This window comes from Cuculus canorus, chromosome 23 (genome assembly GCF_017976375.1).
Source record: "Cuculus canorus isolate bCucCan1 chromosome 23, bCucCan1.pri, whole genome shotgun sequence".
NCBI lineage: Eukaryota > Metazoa > Chordata > Aves > Cuculiformes > Cuculidae > Cuculus > Cuculus canorus.
In genome coordinates, this window is record NC_071423.1 from 5,096,027 (window position 1) to 5,110,697 (window position 14,671).

The following is a 14,671-nucleotide window of genomic DNA, read 5'->3' on the forward strand; positions in this document are numbered from 1 at the left end:
CTGCTGCGTCCCATATGGGACAGGGGCTCTGCTATGGACCAGGGGGTCTCCCTGTGGGCTCCCCTATGGGGCAGGGTCTTCTCCTATGAGATCTGATAGGGGCAGGGGTCCTCCATGGAGTCCCCTATGGGGCAAGGGCTTCTCCTCTGGGGTCTGATATGGGGCAGGGGTTCCCTGTAGAGTCCCATATGGGTCATGGGCTTCACTTATGGGATAGGGCTTCTCCTGCAGGCTCCCCTGTGGGGCAGGGGCTTCTCCTATGGGGTCTGATATGGGTCAGGAGTCCTCTATGGAGTCCCATATGGGGCAAGGGCTTCTCCTATGGGGTCTGATATGACCCTGTAGAGGTTTCCTGTAGAGTCCCATATGGGTCATGGGCTTCACTTATGGGATAGGGCTTCCCCTATGGGGCAGGGGCTTCTGCTATGGGGTCTAATAGGGGCAGGAGTCCCTTGTGGAGTCCCATACGGGCCATGGGCTTCACTTATGGGATAGGGCTTCCTCTGTGGGGTTCCCTATGGGGCAGGGGCTTCTCCTATGGGGTCTGACATGAGGCAGAGGTCAGGGCAGGGCTTTCTCTTCCAGGGTCCCGGCTGGGGCTCCTCCGGGGCCCGATGGAGGGCAGGTCCCCCGGTGGCTCAGGGCTCCCCCGGTGGCTCAGGGGTTCCCCGGTGGCTCAGTGGTCCCCCGGTAGCTCAGGGTTCCCCCGTGGCTCAGTGGTCCCCCGGTAGCTCAGGGGTCCCCCCGGTGGCTCAGGGGTTCCCGGTGGCTCAGTGGTCCCCCGGTGGCTCAGGGGTGTCCCCGGTGGCTCAGGGGTTCCCGGTGGCTCAGGGCTCCCCCGGTAGCTCAGGGGTCCCCCCGCGGCTCAGGGCTCCCCCATTCCCCCCTCGGGCTCTCCCCGCCCTCCCGCGTCACTTCCCGGCGCTGCTGACGCTGCGGGGCGGTCCCGGCATTGGGCACCGGCCCCGGAACCGGCCACGGGCACCGCGGATCCCCCGGGGACCCCGGCACCCCCAGGCCTGCCCGCAGCACCCACAGCAGCCTCCGAGCCGGCACCGGCACCGCCGGGGCTCGACATGGGGCGGGGGGCCCGGGCGCACCCCGGCTGAGCGCCCCGTCCCGTCCCAGCCTTTCCCTTTCCCATCCTTTTTCCATCCCTGCCTACCCAATCCCATCCCTTCCCAATCCCATCCTAATCCTTTCCTATCCCATCCCGTCCCTTCCCAAGCCCATCCCATCCCACCCTTTCCCATTCCCATCCTTTTTCCATCCCATCCCATCACACCCTTTCCTATCCTTTTTCTGTCCCATCTCACCCTTTCCCTTTCCCATCTCTTTTCCATCCCGTCCCACCCTTTCCCATCCCTTTTCCATCCCGTCCCATCCCATCCCGCCCTTTCCCATCCCATCCCATCCCATCCTTTCCCATCCCTTTTCCGTCCCATCCCACCCTTTCTCTTTCCCATCCCTTTTCCATCCCATCCCATCCCATCCCATCCCATCCTTTTCCTTTCCTTTTCCCATCCCTTTTCCATCCCATCCCACCCTTTCCCTTTTCCATCCCATCTCACCCTTTCCCTTTCCCATCCCTTTTCCGTCCCATCCCATCCTTTCCCTTTCCCTTTCCCTTTCCCTTTCCCTTTCCCTTTCCCTTTCCCATCCCCTTCCCTTTCCCATCCCTTTCCTATCCCCATCCCCTTCCCATCCCATCCCGTCCCACCCCGTCCCGCCCCAGCGGACCTTGTCCGGCGCGGGTGCGGCCGGGGATGCTGGCGGGATGCTGGGCAGCGGGGTGGCCGCGCTGCTGGCCTGGGCGCTGCTGGCCCTGCCGCCCACCTTGCCCCAGCTGCCCGAGAAACGGAAGGTGGAGGAGAAGGAGGCCGTCTTTGACACCACCTACGCCGACTGGGTGGACGCCAACCTGCTCCACATCTACGCCTTCAACCACAGCGTCCGGAGGAACTGGGTGAGCCGGCGAGGTGGCCACACCGGCTGCTGTCCCCACGGGTTCCCCTTCCCCGGTGTCTTTGGGGGTGGGTGTTGGTGTCCCCATGGTGTCCCCAGCAGAGACGCATGCCACGACAGCCGGGCAAAGTCCAGCTGGCGGTGGCGAGCCCGGCCAACTGGCTGACGCCTCGCCTTCGCGCTCTCCTCGCAGACGGAGGGCGTGCGGGTGTCGGTGAACGTCCTCTCCGACCACAAAGACTTGCCCGTGCTCTTCGTGGTGAGGCAGAAGGAGGCGGTGGTCTCCTTCCAGGTGCCACTCATTCTCCGGGGGCTGTGAGTATGGGTGGGGTGGGCGCTGCCCGGCTGAGGAACGGGGGTCCCGGGGGTCCCGTCGGGGCGGTGGGTGCAACACGGCTCTGCCTGCCCAGGTACCAGCGGAAATACGCATACCAGGAGGTGAGCCGCACGCTCTGCCAGCCCCAGACCAAGGCGGAGGTGGAGACCCAGCACTTCTACGTCGATGTCTCCACGCTATCCCTCAACACGTCCTACAAGCTGCGGGTCACTCGCGTGGAGAACTTCGTGCTGCGGTGAGGGCAGCCCTGCACCCCGGCACCTGTCCTCGCCTGCTGCCGGCTGCCCTCACCGCGTCCTTCTCCTTCTCCGTGCTCTACGCAGGACGAACGAAAGGTTCAGCTTCAATGCCACGGCCGCGCAGCCCCAGGTGAGGAGATGGTGGTGGGGGAGAGGGCCTTCAGCCCGGCGAGGGGGCGCAGCCGACACGGCACTGACAGACCCTTTCCCCCCAGTATTTCAAGTATGAGTTCCCCAAGGGAATGGACTCGGTGATTGTGAAGGTGACCTCGGCCATGGCCTTCCCCTGCTCCGTCATCTCCATCCAGGACATCCTGGTAGGTTTGAGTGGTGGGACCTCTCACCCGGGTGATGCCCGGCGGGACTGACAATCCGTCCACCCCATAGTGCCCTGTCTACGACCTGGACAACAACGTGGCCTTCATCGGGATGTACCAGACCATGACGAAGAAGGCGGCCATCACCGTGCAGGTGGGCATGGGACCATGGCATGGAGTTGAGCCATGGGGCTGTGCCCCTCCCAGCTCCTGCCTGGCACTGGTGGGACTGGTTTTCACTCTGGGGAGGATGCAGAAAGCGGGGACCCCACTGTCTGCGCTCCACTGACCGCGACCCCTGTCTCTCCCCATCCCGGCACGGCCGCCGCAGAGGAAGGATTTCCCCAGCAACAGCTTCTACGTGGTGGTGGTGGTGAAGACGGAGGACGAGGTGTGCGGGGGACCTCTGCCCTACTACCCCCTCTCCAAAAACGCCTCCCCAGGTACCCCGGGGGGGACACGAGGGGTCTGTGCCGCCCCGGGTGGGTTCTTGGGTTGAGGCGAGGAGCTGAGCCCCCGCGCCTGCCTTCTTCCAGAGGAGCCCATGGATCAACAAAACCGGCAGAAGATGCTGGAGGTGATGGTGTCCCCCGCCATAACCTGTAAGGAGGGGATGTTTGGCGGTGGGGGGGGTGGTGCTGGGCTCCTCAGGGGACCCCACAGCAGGTCCCCAGAGCTGCTGCCCTCCCTGAGGGCTTGTCCTGGCTCTGCGCAGCCGAGGCGTACATGGGCAGCGTGCTCTTCTGCCTGGGCATCTTCCTCTCCTTCTACATCCTCACGCTGCTCATCGCCTGCTGGGAGAGCTGCCGGTGAGTGCCCGGCCACCCTGTCCCCTCCGAGCCACTGGGTGCTGTGCCATCCTGTCCCCTGTCTCCAGCATACGGTCCCGGTGCGGTGGGGACCCTGGCACGGCGCGGCTGACGGCCACGTCCCTTGCAGGCAGCAGAAGAAGAAGGGGCTCCTGGCAGCCATGGACTCACCCAGCCTGGACACGGGTGAGGGGCTGGTGGCACCGGTGGGCTCTTCGTGGGGGATTCTGGCTTGTTTCACCCCCTGGAGCCCGTGGTGAAGCCCTCGGTTTGGCAGGAGCTCCCTGCTGTCCCCCCGAGCCCCACGTGCCCCCCAGCTCCCCGGGGACAGACCCTGGTGGTGGGGGACAGAGGTGTCCTGGGGCTGCGGGGGGGCTTGGCTGTCTCACCCCATCTGTCTCTCTCTTCTCTCTTCCCATGGCTTCCCGGGGACCCAGCATCCCTCCTGGGTAGGTGCTAGCGCCCGCTCTGTCCTTGGCTGCGGCCACGCTCCCCTGGCGGAGCCATGGGCGCTGCTCGGTGCCGAACGGCCGGGGTTGGCTGACGGAGACCCCCTTGTCCTGCAGGGCACGCCCGCAGCATCCCCGACTCCTTCCTGAGCCACAGCCCCTACGAGAGCTACGGTTACGGCTCCTTTGGTGAGTGCCACGCCTGCCCACACCTCGCTGCCCATCAGCGGACAGCTGTGCCCACATCTGTCCATCCTTGCAGGGAACGGCTCCTCCAGCAGCGCCGAGGGCGTCACGGACAGCGTGGGCTCCACGGAGAGCTCCTATGGTTACGCAGGTAAGTCCTGGGGCGGTTGTCGGTGCGGCAGCAGCCGCGCCGAGCTGGCGTGCCCAGGCAGTGCCGGTAGCACCTTGGCTCTGCTTTTCCTGGCGCCCCGAGTTGCCAACCCCTCCGTGCACACGGGATGTCCGTCAGGATGGCCACGTCCCCCGCTGCGACTCGTCACCGCTTCTGCTTCAGTAACTCTCGCTTTCCTTTGAAGGGCAGGAGCAGTTCAAGCGGCGCGTGGCGCCCGCCCCGATGAGGCCGCTGGGCATTGCCATGGGTAGATGCTGGTACTGGGCAGGGACAGGCCAATCAACCCAGAATCTGTCCCGCCCCAAGCTTTCGCTGAGCATCCCTGCGTCCCTTCCCTCCCTCGGAGCGAGGGCAGCCCCCCGGCACGGGAGGACATCGTCCTGGCCCCTCGCTGTCCCAGCCCAGCGGCGGCATGGGGTGATGCTTGCCCTCCCGGTGCCCATCCCCAGCGCAGAGCCTGTCCCCGATGGGAGGTGGCGAAAGGGCAGCCGAGCGGTTAATTGGGGGTGATTGGGGTCCCCGCATGGAGCGGGTCTGGCCGGCGGCTCTGCTGACAGCCCTGGCTCGGCTGCAGGGCAGCGGTCACTGGAGAACGTGGCTGGTCGGCCGCGCCTGGACTCGCTCAGCTCCGTCGAGGAGGACGACTACGACACGCTGGCCGACATCGACTATGACAAGAATGTCATCCGCACCAAGGTGGGTCCCACCCCGTGGCCCTTGTCTCCCCTACTGCTCCCCGCGGCCGGGGCGAGCCCCCACCTGCCTCTCCTTCCAGCAATACCTCTGCGTGGCCGACCTGGCCCGCAAGGACAAGCGGGTGCTGCGCAAGAAGTACCAGATCTACTTCTGGTGAGTGGAGGGCATTGGGGATGGGGGGAATCGAGCAGCGTCCCAGCCCCCTGACACCCCCCGGCCTCTCCCAGGAACATCGCCACCATCGCTGTCTTCTACGCCCTCCCGGTCATCCAGCTCGTCATCACCTATCAAACAGTAAGAGTGACTCTGGTGGCAGGAAACTGGTGTCCTAAGAATGCCGGGGGCTGCAGCGCCCGGCTGGGATGGGGACATAAGGGTGTCCCCCCTTGCTCCCATCCCTCCATCTCCTGCGCACACAGGTTGTCAACGTCACCGGCAACCAGGACATCTGCTACTACAACTTTCTGTGTGCCCACCCGCTGGGCAACATCAGGTGGGTTCAGGGGGATGATGGGTGTCTGGGGGTCCCCACGGCTGGGACGAGGCTGCAGCGGGGTGCTGGGGAGGGCAAGGGCTCTGCAGCACCTACAGTCCATGTTGCCCCCACCCCACAGCGCCTTCAACAACATCCTCAGCAACCTGGGCTACGTCCTGCTGGGTCTGCTCTTCCTGCTCATCATCCTGCAGCGGGAGATCAACTACAACCGCGCGCTGTTGCGCAACGATGCCCACGCGCTGGTGAGGGATGGGCTGCATGCCCGGGGAGGGGTCTCACCCACCCAGGACCCCTCCAACTTCCCTTCCTCCTCGCAGGAGTGCGGCATCCCCAAGCACTTCGGGCTCTTCTACGCCATGGGCACTGCCCTCATGATGGAGGGGCTGCTCAGTGCCTGCTACCACGTCTGTCCCAACTACACCAACTTCCAGTTTGGTGAGTGCCCCCCTGATCCCCTGCCACCCTCCCCAGGGCCACCCGCGTCCCGCTGACCGCTCTCCCCCCCGCAGACACCTCCTTCATGTACATGATCGCGGGGCTCTGCATGCTGAAGCTCTACCAGAAGCGTCACCCAGACATCAATGCCAGCGCCTACAGCGCCTACGCCTGCCTGGCCCTCGTCATCTTCTTCTCCGTCGTCGGCGTGGTGAGTACGGTGGGTGCCGGCAGAGGGGGGGGCGGCTGGTTTTGACTCCCTGCCCACCATCCTGCTCGCCGCGCAGGTCTTTGGCAAAGGGAACACGGCCTTCTGGATCATCTTCTCCATTATCCACATCTTGGCCACGCTGCTGCTGAGCACCCAGCTCTACTACATGGGGCGCTGGAAGCTGGGTGAGGCGGGGGCACCCCCATAAGTGGGGTGGGTGGGGGGCACCGCGGTGTCCCATGGGTCGGTGGCAGCGTGGTGTCCCATGGGCGGGGAGAGCATGGTGGCTTATGCATGGGGACAGCACAGTAGCCTGTGGGTAGGGGACATCGCGGTGTCCCATGGGTGCAGACAGCATGATGTCCCATGAGTTGGTGGCAGTGTGGTGTCCCATGGGTGGGGAGAACATGGTGTCCTGTGGCTCAGTGGCAGCGTGGTATCCCGTGGGTGGGGAGAACCTGGTGTCCTGTGGGTGAGGGACATTGCGGTGTCCCATGGGTGGGGACAGCACAGTGTCCTGTGGGTGAGGGACATTGCGGTGTCCCATGGGTGGGGACAGCACAGTGTCCTGTGGGTGAGGGACATTGCGGTGTCCCATGGGTGCAGACAGCACGATGTCCCATGGGTTGGTGGCAATGTGGTATCCCATGGGCAGGGAGAGCATAGTGTTCCATGCATGGGGACATCGTGGTGTCCTGTGGGTGGGGACAGTGCGGTGGCCCCACGAGACACGGCCTCTCCTCATGCCGCAGACTCGGGCATCCTGCGCCGCATCCTGCACGTGCTGTACACGGACTGCGTGCGGCAGTGCAGCGGGCCCATGTACGTGGTGAGTGCTGGCACCGGGGGTCCCGGCTCTTTGGAGACCCCCGTCCGCCCCTCACAGCCCCCCTCGCCCTTTGCAGGACCGAATGGTGCTCCTGGTCATGGGAAACATCATCAACTGGTCGCTGTAAGTGCTTCTCCCAGCTCAGCGCTCCCCGGTCGCCCCAAAGCCGGGGCTGGGCTGAGGACGGCCAGCTCGTGACGGCTGTGGGCAGCAGCCCCCGTGTCCCTCTGTGCTGGCTGATCTGGGGCTGCTGGCATGCCGGGAGGATGGTGGGGCACACGGATTGGGAACCCACAGCCCGTCCCTGTGTCCCCAGCGCTGCCTACGGCCTCATCGTGCGCCCCAATGACTTCGCTTCCTACCTGCTGGCCATCGGCATCTGCAACCTCCTCCTCTACTTCGCCTTCTACATCATCATGAAGGTGCGAGCCGGGTGCTCCGGGCAGGGTGGGGATGGGCATCCGTGCCCGCTCCCACCCGCACGGTGACACTGGCCTCTCCCCCAGCTCCGCAGCGGCGAGCGCATCCAGCTCATCCCCCTGCTCTGCATCATCGGCACCTCGGTAGTCTGGGGCTTCGCGCTCTTCTTCTTCTTCCAGGGGCTCAGCACTTGGCAGGTGAGCGGGCGGGCGGCGCGGTGGGCACAGGGCGGGTACGGTGGGGCACGATGCGGTGGCTACAGCCAGAGCGGTGACTGCTGGCCCTGTCCTGGCAGAAAACACCGGCCGAGTCCCGGGAGCACAACCGCGACTGCATCCTGCTCGACTTCTTTGATGACCACGATATCTGGCACTTTCTCTCTTCTATTGCCATGTTCGGCTCCTTCCTGGTAGGTGCTGGCACAGCATCCCACTGCCCTGGCCACCACCCTGGCTCACCGCAGAGCCCCTGGCTACCCTGGGGCTACCTCAGCTCACTGCGGAGCCCCTGCCTGCTGCCGTGGCTGCTATCGATCACCACAGAGTCCCTGGCCACCTCGGTTCACTGCTAGGCACCTGACCATTGTCCCTGGCCACCCCAGCTCAACATGCAGCCCCCGGCCACCCCAGCTCGCAGTGGAGACCCCGCTCTCTGCCCTGGCCACCCCAGCTCACCATGGAGCCCTGGCCACCTTGGCTCACCATGAAGCCCATGCCCATTGCCCCTGGCCACCTTGGCTCACCATGAAGCTCATGCCCATTGCCCCTGGCCACCTTGGCTCACCACGAAGCCCATGCCCATTGCCCCTGGCCACCTTGGCTCACCATGAAGCCCATGCCCATTGCCCCTGGCCACCTTGGCTCACCACGAAGCCCATGCCCATTGCCCCTGGCCACCTTGGCTCTCCACAAAGCCTCTGGCCACCCCGTCTCCCCACAAAGCCCGTGGCCACCCTGTCCCCCCCCCAGGTCACCGCAGCCCCACTCCCTTCACTCCGCAGGTGCTGCTGACGCTGGACGACGACCTGGACTGCGTCCAGCGGGACAAGATCTACGTCTTCTAGGAGCCCGCGGCCTCCCGCTGCCCTGAGACCGTGCCAAACGGCCGCCCGCAGCCCCCGGGACGGGGGGGACCCTGCGGGGCGAGGGTTTCCCCTGGGGAGGGAAGCCACCAGGCGCTCCGTCCCCCTCCCCACTCAGCCTGGGGGTCCCGGTGCCCCCCATCTCTGCCGGCCAGGTCCCTCCCTGGCGCTGCGTGCCTGTCGTAGCCAAAAATGGGGCTGGGGGGGCTGCCAGGGGGCATCGTCCCCCAGGGTTACCCGTCCTTGGTGGGGACACTGGAAAAGGTGCTGCTGCTCCGCGGCGGCGGGGCGAGCGCTGTGCCAGCAGCCCCGTGCCCCCCAGCACGAGGGTGGGGGTCTCTCTTCAGTGCCTGAGTCCTGTGGGGGGGAGGCGGGGGTGCCCGGGGTGGGGGTGGCAGAGAGGCCCCGCTCGCATCTCCTTGTGTCCCTGGGGGGGTTCGGGGGCCGCGTGCCCCACTCGTCGCTTCCCCCTTACCCCGGCGCTGCCCTGCGCTGGGAAGGGACTCGCATTAAAGTGTCTGCACTTTGCTCCTGTGTGGGCAGCGGGGCTGGGGGGGGGTAGGGGTGCCCGGGGAGGCCCCCACGGCACGGGCAGACGGGGGCCCAGGGCTCCCCACGGCCTCCCAGCACGATGCTCAGGGTGCTGCCAGCCTTGTTGGGAGCCCCACTGCAGCCCCATAGCAGCCCCATAGCACTGCTGGGAGCCCCACAGCCTTGATGGGAGCCCCACAGCAACTCTGCAGCCCCATAGTAGCCCCATAGCCCTGCCTGGGAGCCCCACAGCAACCCTGCAGCCCCATAGCAGCCCCATAGCCCTGCTGGGAGCCCCACAGCAGCCCTATAGCAGCCCCATAGCCCTGCTGGGAGCCCCACAGCAACTCTGCAGCCTCATAGTAGCCCCATAGCCCTGCTGGGAGCCCCACAGCAACCCTGCAGCCCCATAGCAGCCTCATAGCAGCCCCATAGCCCTGCTTGGGAGCCCCACAGCAACCCTGCAGCCCCATAGCAGCCCCATAGCCCTGCTGGGAGCCCCACAGCAACCCTGCAGCCCCACAGTAGCCCCATAGCCCTGCTGGGAGCCCCACAGCAACCCTATAGCAGCCCCATAGCAGCCCCATAGCCCTGCTGGGAGCCCCACAGCAACTCTGCAGCCTCATAGTAGCCCCATAGCCCTGCTGGGAGCCCCACAGCAACTCTGCAGCCTCATAGTAGCCCCATAGCCCTGCTGGGAGCCCCACAGCAACCCTATAGCAGCCCCATAGCAGCCTCATAGCAGCCCCATAGCCCTGCTTGGGAGCCCCACAGCAACCCTGCAGCCCCACAGTAGCCCCATAGCCCTGCTGGGAGCCCCACAGCAACCCTATAGCAGCCCCATAGCCCTGCTTGGGAGCCCCCCTGCAGCCCCATAGCAGCCCCATAGCCCTGCTGGTAGACCTAGAGACCCCACGGCGAGCCCCACTCGGCCGCCCCAGCTCCCCACAATGAGCGCACGGGGAAACCAGCCATGAAGTCAGGGCAGAAGCCCTCGGCGAGCGCGTGGCTATAAATGGACTTGACTCCATCAGCCCCCTTGGCCCCGCTTCCTCCCAGATCCGCTGGGGCGCAGGAACGCCGGGAATGCTCGGGCAGAGGCCTGAGTCACGGATTTTCGGAGTCTTTCCCCAAATATGGTGCCTGGACCAGAGTCCGGGTGTGCTGGGGAGAGCTGGGGGGGCTGCGCTGACATCACTGTCCCAACGCCAGCCTTTTAGCGCCCGGGCAGCGTCGTGACTGTGCAGAGCGCTGGCTCCCGCGCTGAGCATCGCCCCGCGCCTCCGTGAGCAGCCGCCCGTGAGTCCTGCACGGGGGGGGGGGACGGCAGGGAGGGTGCCCGGGGTGGGGACATTGACCCCTGGCACTTGGGGTGCTGACCCCCACAATGGGGACCTTGCGCCTGGGATGAGGATGCTGCTCCCGGGATGCAGATTCTGCTCCTCTGATTGGGATGCTGCTCCTTGGGATGGGAATACCAGTCCCTGGGATGGGTATTGTGCTCTTCTGACTGGGATGCTGCTCCCTGGGTTGGGAATACCAGTCCCTGGGATGGGGATTTCTACTCCTCCGATTGGGATGCTGCTCCCCAGGGATGAGGATGCCAGTTCCAGTATAGGGATTCTGCTCTTCTGACTGGGATGCTGCTCCCTGGGTTGGGAATACCAGTACCTGGGATGGGGATTTCTACTCCTCCAATTGGGATGCTGCTCCCCGGGGATGAGGATGCCAGTCCCAGTGTAGGGATTCTGCTCCTCTGACTGGGATGCTGCTTCCCAGACTGGAGATGCTGCTCCCTTGGATGGGACTACCACTCCCCAGGATGAGGATGCTGCTCCCTGCATGGGGATTCCACTCCAGTTGGGATGCTGCTCCCCTAATTGGGGATTCCATTCCCTGGATGAGGATTTTACTCCTCCAATTAGGATGTGGCTCCCCAGAATGGGGATGTCACTCCTGGGATGGAGATTCTTCTCCTCCACCTGGGATGCTGCTCTCCAGGATAGGGATTCTGCTCCCTGGGTGGGGATTCTACTCCTCTGACTGGGATGCCACTCCCTGGATGGAGATTTTTCTCCCTGGATGGAGATTTTTCTCCCTGGATGGAGATTTTTCTCGCTGGATGGGGACATTTCTCCCTGGATGGAGACTTTTCTCCCTGGATGGAGACTTTTCCCCCCTGGATGGAGACTTTTCTCCCTGAATGGAGACTTTTCTCTCTGAATGGAGACTTCTCCCCCTGGATGGAGACTTTTCTCCCTGGATGGGGACGCCACTCTCTAGATCACAAGGCAGGATGAGGGTCCAGCTGCCCAGCCGGGGAAGCCGCTACTGCTCGGCTGAGGATGCAGCTCGGCATTCTGTGCTGCTCCTGCTCCTCAGGACCATTGGGGACCAGCAGTTGCCATCAGGGATGGGTGGCTGAGGGCTCCCTGGGCTCAGCCTGGGGTCAGTGTTGGGCTCGGGGATGCCTCTGCTTCTCCTTGGAGGAAAACCCTGAGCCTCAGAGGGGACGGGAGATGGGCACAGGGCTGGGGCATCGCTGGATGTGCCGGGCAGTGCTTGGCAGCTGGGCAGCGGCTGCTCTACCATCCCTGGTTTAAAAGACAGGCAGATGAGGTGCCTACGTTCAGTAGTGGAGAGGTATGGTTGGACTCGGTCATCTCAAAATTCTCTTCTAACCGAGGATTTCAAAGGGTGCCCTCGCATCACTGGCAGCGAGCAGGGTCAGCATCCCGTGCTGCACTGAGCTGTGCCCGGCCTCAGCCTGCCCAGCAGGCGGTTGGGGTGCTCCAGCCCAGCACAGGGGGGGATGCGGGCACTGCGCATGCAGCTCCTGGAGGGCACAGCCCTGGCACTCGGTGGCTTTAATGCCAAGCAGAGACCTGTTTGGGGAGGAGCGCAGCCTGCTCTGCTGAGGGCTTGGCTGCCGGCTCTCTTTCCCTCCTGGCATCGCCCCCGGCACCCTCCGGCCCTGCCCGCAGCCAGCTCTGGCACCCCTGCCTGCACCATGCCCTTACAAGGGCACGGGCACGGCTCCCACCACCGTCCTGCCTCGCCTGCGCTCCTTCCTGGCACCACGGCCACCTGCCCTGGCGTGGCATGGCCACCCCTCTGTGCCACAGCCATCCCACTGGTCCACTGCCACCATCCGTGCTGTGGCCACCAGCCCTGTCATGACCACCAATCCTGTCATGGCCACCAACCCTGTCATGGCCACCAGCCCTGCTGTGGCCACCAACCCTGTCATGGCCACCAACCCTACCGTGGCCACCAACCCTGTCATGACCACCAACCCTGTCATGGCCACCAGCCCTGCTGTGGCCACCAACCCTACCGTGGCCACCAACCCTGTCATGGCCAACAACCTGCTGTGGCCACCAACCCTGTCATGGCCACGAACCCTGTCATGACCGACAACCCCGTCATGGCCATCAGCCCTGCCATCGCCACCAACCCTGCTGTAGCCAACCCATTCTTCCACGGCCACCAGCCCTGTTGTGACCACCTCACTGTGCGATGGCCACCAGCCCTGCTGTGGCCACCATGCTCCACAGTCCCCTCTGCTCTACATCCGCTCTCCTCCGGCTCGAGGCCACGGCCGTGCCAGGGCTGTTGGTGTCAGCCAGGAGCCGGTGGCTGGGGTGGCAGAGGTTGGCGATGGGGCCGCTCTCCTGCCCAGCCCGAGCCGGGGTGCGGGGCTGATGCAGCCGGAGGGGAACTGCCCGTCCAGGCAGGTCACGGCTCTGCACTCACTTCCAAATGTGCCCACACGAAGGGCAGTTACATGGCAAGGGAAGAGCGGGGATGTCCCCACTGCACAGAGGTGGGATGGGAATGCCTCGGGGTGCTGAGTGCCCTTGGGTCCCGGGTTGGGGGGACAGCATCCCCGCAGGCTGACGGTCCTCGTCCCCGCCAGGTCTCCCCCGTGCTGCAGACATGGCCAACAAGGGCCCGGCGTATGGCATGAGCAGGGACGTCCAGTCCAAGATCGAGAAGAAGTACGATGATGAACTGGAGGATCGGCTGGTGGAGTGGATCGTGGCGCAGTGCGGGGCCGCCGTGGGTCGTCCTGAACGGGGCCGCCTGGGCTTCCAGGTCTGGCTGAAGAACGGCATCGTAAGTGGAAAGATGGGTGCCCACCATCCCTGGTGCTCCCGGCAGCGCCACAGCAGGCAGTGACCCGGCCTCTCCCCTGCTGCAGGTGCTGAGCAGGCTGGTCAACAGCCTCTACCCTGACGGCTCCAAGCCCGTCAAGATCCCCGACACCCCCCCGACCATGGTCTTCAAGCAGATGGAGCAGATCGCCCAGTTCCTCAAGGCGGCTGAAGACTACGGTGTGGTCAAGACGGACGTGTTCCAGACTGTTGACCTCTTTGAAGGTGCGGGTGGGCGGGCGTGGGGCTGGTGGGGTCCCGGGGTGCCACATCGCATCCATCCTGACGTCCTTGTCCCTCGGCAGCCAAGGATATGGCAGCGGTGCAGAGGACGCTGATGGCCCTGGGCAGCCTGGCGGTCACCAAGAACGATGGCCACTACCATGGGGATCCCAACTGGTTCATGAAGTAAGTGGGGAGCACAGGCACGGGGATCCCCTTGCTCGCAGTGAGCCCTTTCCCCTGCCTGGCATCCCCGGAGCGCATGGATGCGGGATGCTGAGCTTTTGGGAAGCGAGGGCGGCAGGGGCAGCCCTGGGGATGACAGTCCGGCTGCTTGGGGCGCGCGGGTGCCTCATGGCCTCTCCGTTTGTCCTACAGGAAAGCGCAGGAGCACAAGCGGGAGTTCACCGAGAGCCAACTGAAGGAGGGCAAGAACGTCATCGGCTTACAGATGGGGAGCAACAAGGGAGCGTCACAGGCGGGGATGAGCTACGGCCGGCCCCGGCAGATCATCAGCTAGGCAGCCCCCCTCGCCAATCCCAAAGAGCAGCCCCAGCCGGGACCCCCATCCCCGCTCTCCGCTGGCCGCCACTGCCCCTCACCGATTGGTATTTATGGACCAGGACCCGCCAGGCAGCCCCCAGGACCCTGCCGCGCAGCACGCGCCCGCCTGTAGCCCCTCTCGCGGCGACGTGCCCGAGGATGCCCTGCCACGCTCGCCCTGGGCAGCCTCTCCCCTCCAGTCTTCCACGTCCCTGCTGCTCTCCCCGCCGCCAGCCGGCTCTGCCCGCCCTGCGCCGCGCTCGCCGGCACCCATGGGTGCCCCGCTGCCCTCCCAGGGACGGTGGGTGGGAAGGGCGTGCGCCCCAGAGCCACCCTGCCTGCCCACAGCCCCACACCAGCCCTGTGCCACCGCCATCCTTGCGAACGGGGAGGAGAGAAAAATCGGCCTCGGTTTTGTACTTTGTTTTTTTTTTGTCAAAATTAAAAGGTTATTCATCTAGCGTGGCCTGATGAGGCTTCCTCCTGCCTGGGGAAGCCAAAGATGCTCTGTAAAAGCTGCTCGGGTCACGTCTTCTTCCAGCTCTGGACCTGGGAAAAGGCTTTCCCTGCCCTGTT

The 14,671-nt window shown here is 65.0% G+C and overlaps 2 protein-coding genes across 6 annotated transcripts; both read left to right on the plus strand.

Moving 5' to 3' along the window:
* The first annotated feature begins 1,621 nt into the window (after nucleotides 1-1,621).
* Nucleotides 1,622-9,000, plus strand: SIDT2 (SID1 transmembrane family member 2). 5 transcript variants are annotated; one of them, XM_054087159.1, is made up of 28 exons: nucleotides 1,624-1,966; nucleotides 2,159-2,280; nucleotides 2,376-2,537; nucleotides 2,626-2,671; nucleotides 2,757-2,858; nucleotides 2,929-3,012; nucleotides 3,190-3,301; nucleotides 3,395-3,460; nucleotides 3,574-3,667; nucleotides 3,798-3,853; nucleotides 4,105-4,116; nucleotides 4,234-4,305; nucleotides 4,379-4,453; nucleotides 4,659-4,721; nucleotides 5,049-5,170; nucleotides 5,250-5,323; nucleotides 5,398-5,464; nucleotides 5,590-5,663; nucleotides 5,785-5,908; nucleotides 5,984-6,101; nucleotides 6,176-6,312; nucleotides 6,389-6,497; nucleotides 7,065-7,141; nucleotides 7,218-7,264; nucleotides 7,458-7,563; nucleotides 7,648-7,758; nucleotides 7,857-7,970; nucleotides 8,562-9,000. In XM_054087159.1, exons 1-28 carry the CDS (start codon nucleotides 1,778-1,780, stop codon nucleotides 8,622-8,624), a joined length of 2,598 nt encoding a protein of 865 aa, XP_053943134.1. In that variant the 5' UTR covers nucleotides 1,624-1,777; the 3' UTR covers nucleotides 8,625-9,000. The 5 variants fall into 5 exon arrangements, with proteins under 5 accessions (XP_053943138.1, XP_053943134.1, XP_053943135.1 ...); XM_054087160.1 differs by lacking the exon at nucleotides 4,105-4,116; XM_054087161.1 differs by lacking the exon at nucleotides 4,659-4,721 and having other exon boundaries at nucleotides 1,625-1,966.
* Nucleotides 9,001-10,330: 1,330 nt separating this feature from the next.
* On the plus strand, nucleotides 10,331-14,555 carry TAGLN (transgelin). The gene is made up of 5 exons (XM_054087198.1): nucleotides 10,331-10,472; nucleotides 13,093-13,292; nucleotides 13,378-13,555; nucleotides 13,636-13,738; nucleotides 13,931-14,555. The coding sequence occupies exons 2-5, from the start codon at nucleotides 13,113-13,115 to the stop codon at nucleotides 14,070-14,072; spliced, it is 603 nt and encodes a 200-aa protein (XP_053943173.1). The 5' UTR covers nucleotides 10,331-10,472; nucleotides 13,093-13,112; the 3' UTR covers nucleotides 14,073-14,555.
* Nucleotides 14,556-14,671: the final 116 nt, after the last annotated feature.